This window comes from Egretta garzetta, unplaced genomic scaffold (assembly GCF_000687185.1).
Source record: "Egretta garzetta isolate BGI_Z169 unplaced genomic scaffold, ASM68718v1 scaffold794, whole genome shotgun sequence".
NCBI classification, from domain to species: domain Eukaryota; kingdom Metazoa; phylum Chordata; class Aves; order Pelecaniformes; family Ardeidae; genus Egretta; species Egretta garzetta.
In genome coordinates, this window is record NW_009259327.1 from 24949 (window position 1) to 25363 (window position 415).

General features: G+C 68.7%; 1 protein-coding gene across 1 annotated transcript in view; it reads left to right on the top strand.

Moving 5' to 3' along the window:
- Positions 1-2: 2 nt before the first annotated feature.
- Positions 3-415, top strand: part of MYG1 (MYG1 exonuclease) — a gene marked incomplete at both ends in the record, with an annotated part of 2651 nt that continues 2238 nt past the window's right edge. Inside the window, one exon of the mRNA XM_035892187.1 lies at positions 3-17. Coding sequence (XP_035748080.1) covers positions 3-17 — 15 coding nt within the window. The remainder of the gene's footprint in view (positions 18-415) is intronic.

Below are 415 nucleotides of genomic sequence, written 5' to 3' on the forward strand. Positions count from 1 at the left end.
TCCTGCCGCGCTACCGGGTACGGCCCCGGGGCACTGTGCGGCGGGGACCGGGATTGCGGCCCTCTCGGGCCCTCTTGAACCGGGCCGGCTCCCTCCTGGGACCCCTGTAACGGGACAGGGACACCGTGCAATGCCCTGACCTCTGGAGTCCCGTCTCCCTCCGCGGGGCCACCCTTAGATGCCCAGTCCCCCCCACTTCGGGGTCCCCCGTTAACTGGGGGCATCTCTCGAGTTCCCGGTCGTACCTGGGGGCCACCCTTCGGGTCCCCAGTCCCACTTGGGGGTACATAGTTCCATCCAGGGGCCACCCTTAGGTCCCCGGTCTCCCTTTGGGGTCCCTTGTTGCACCTGGCGGCCCACCTTCGGGCCCCCAGTCCCACTTGGGGGTACCTAGTTCCATCCAGGGGCCACTCTT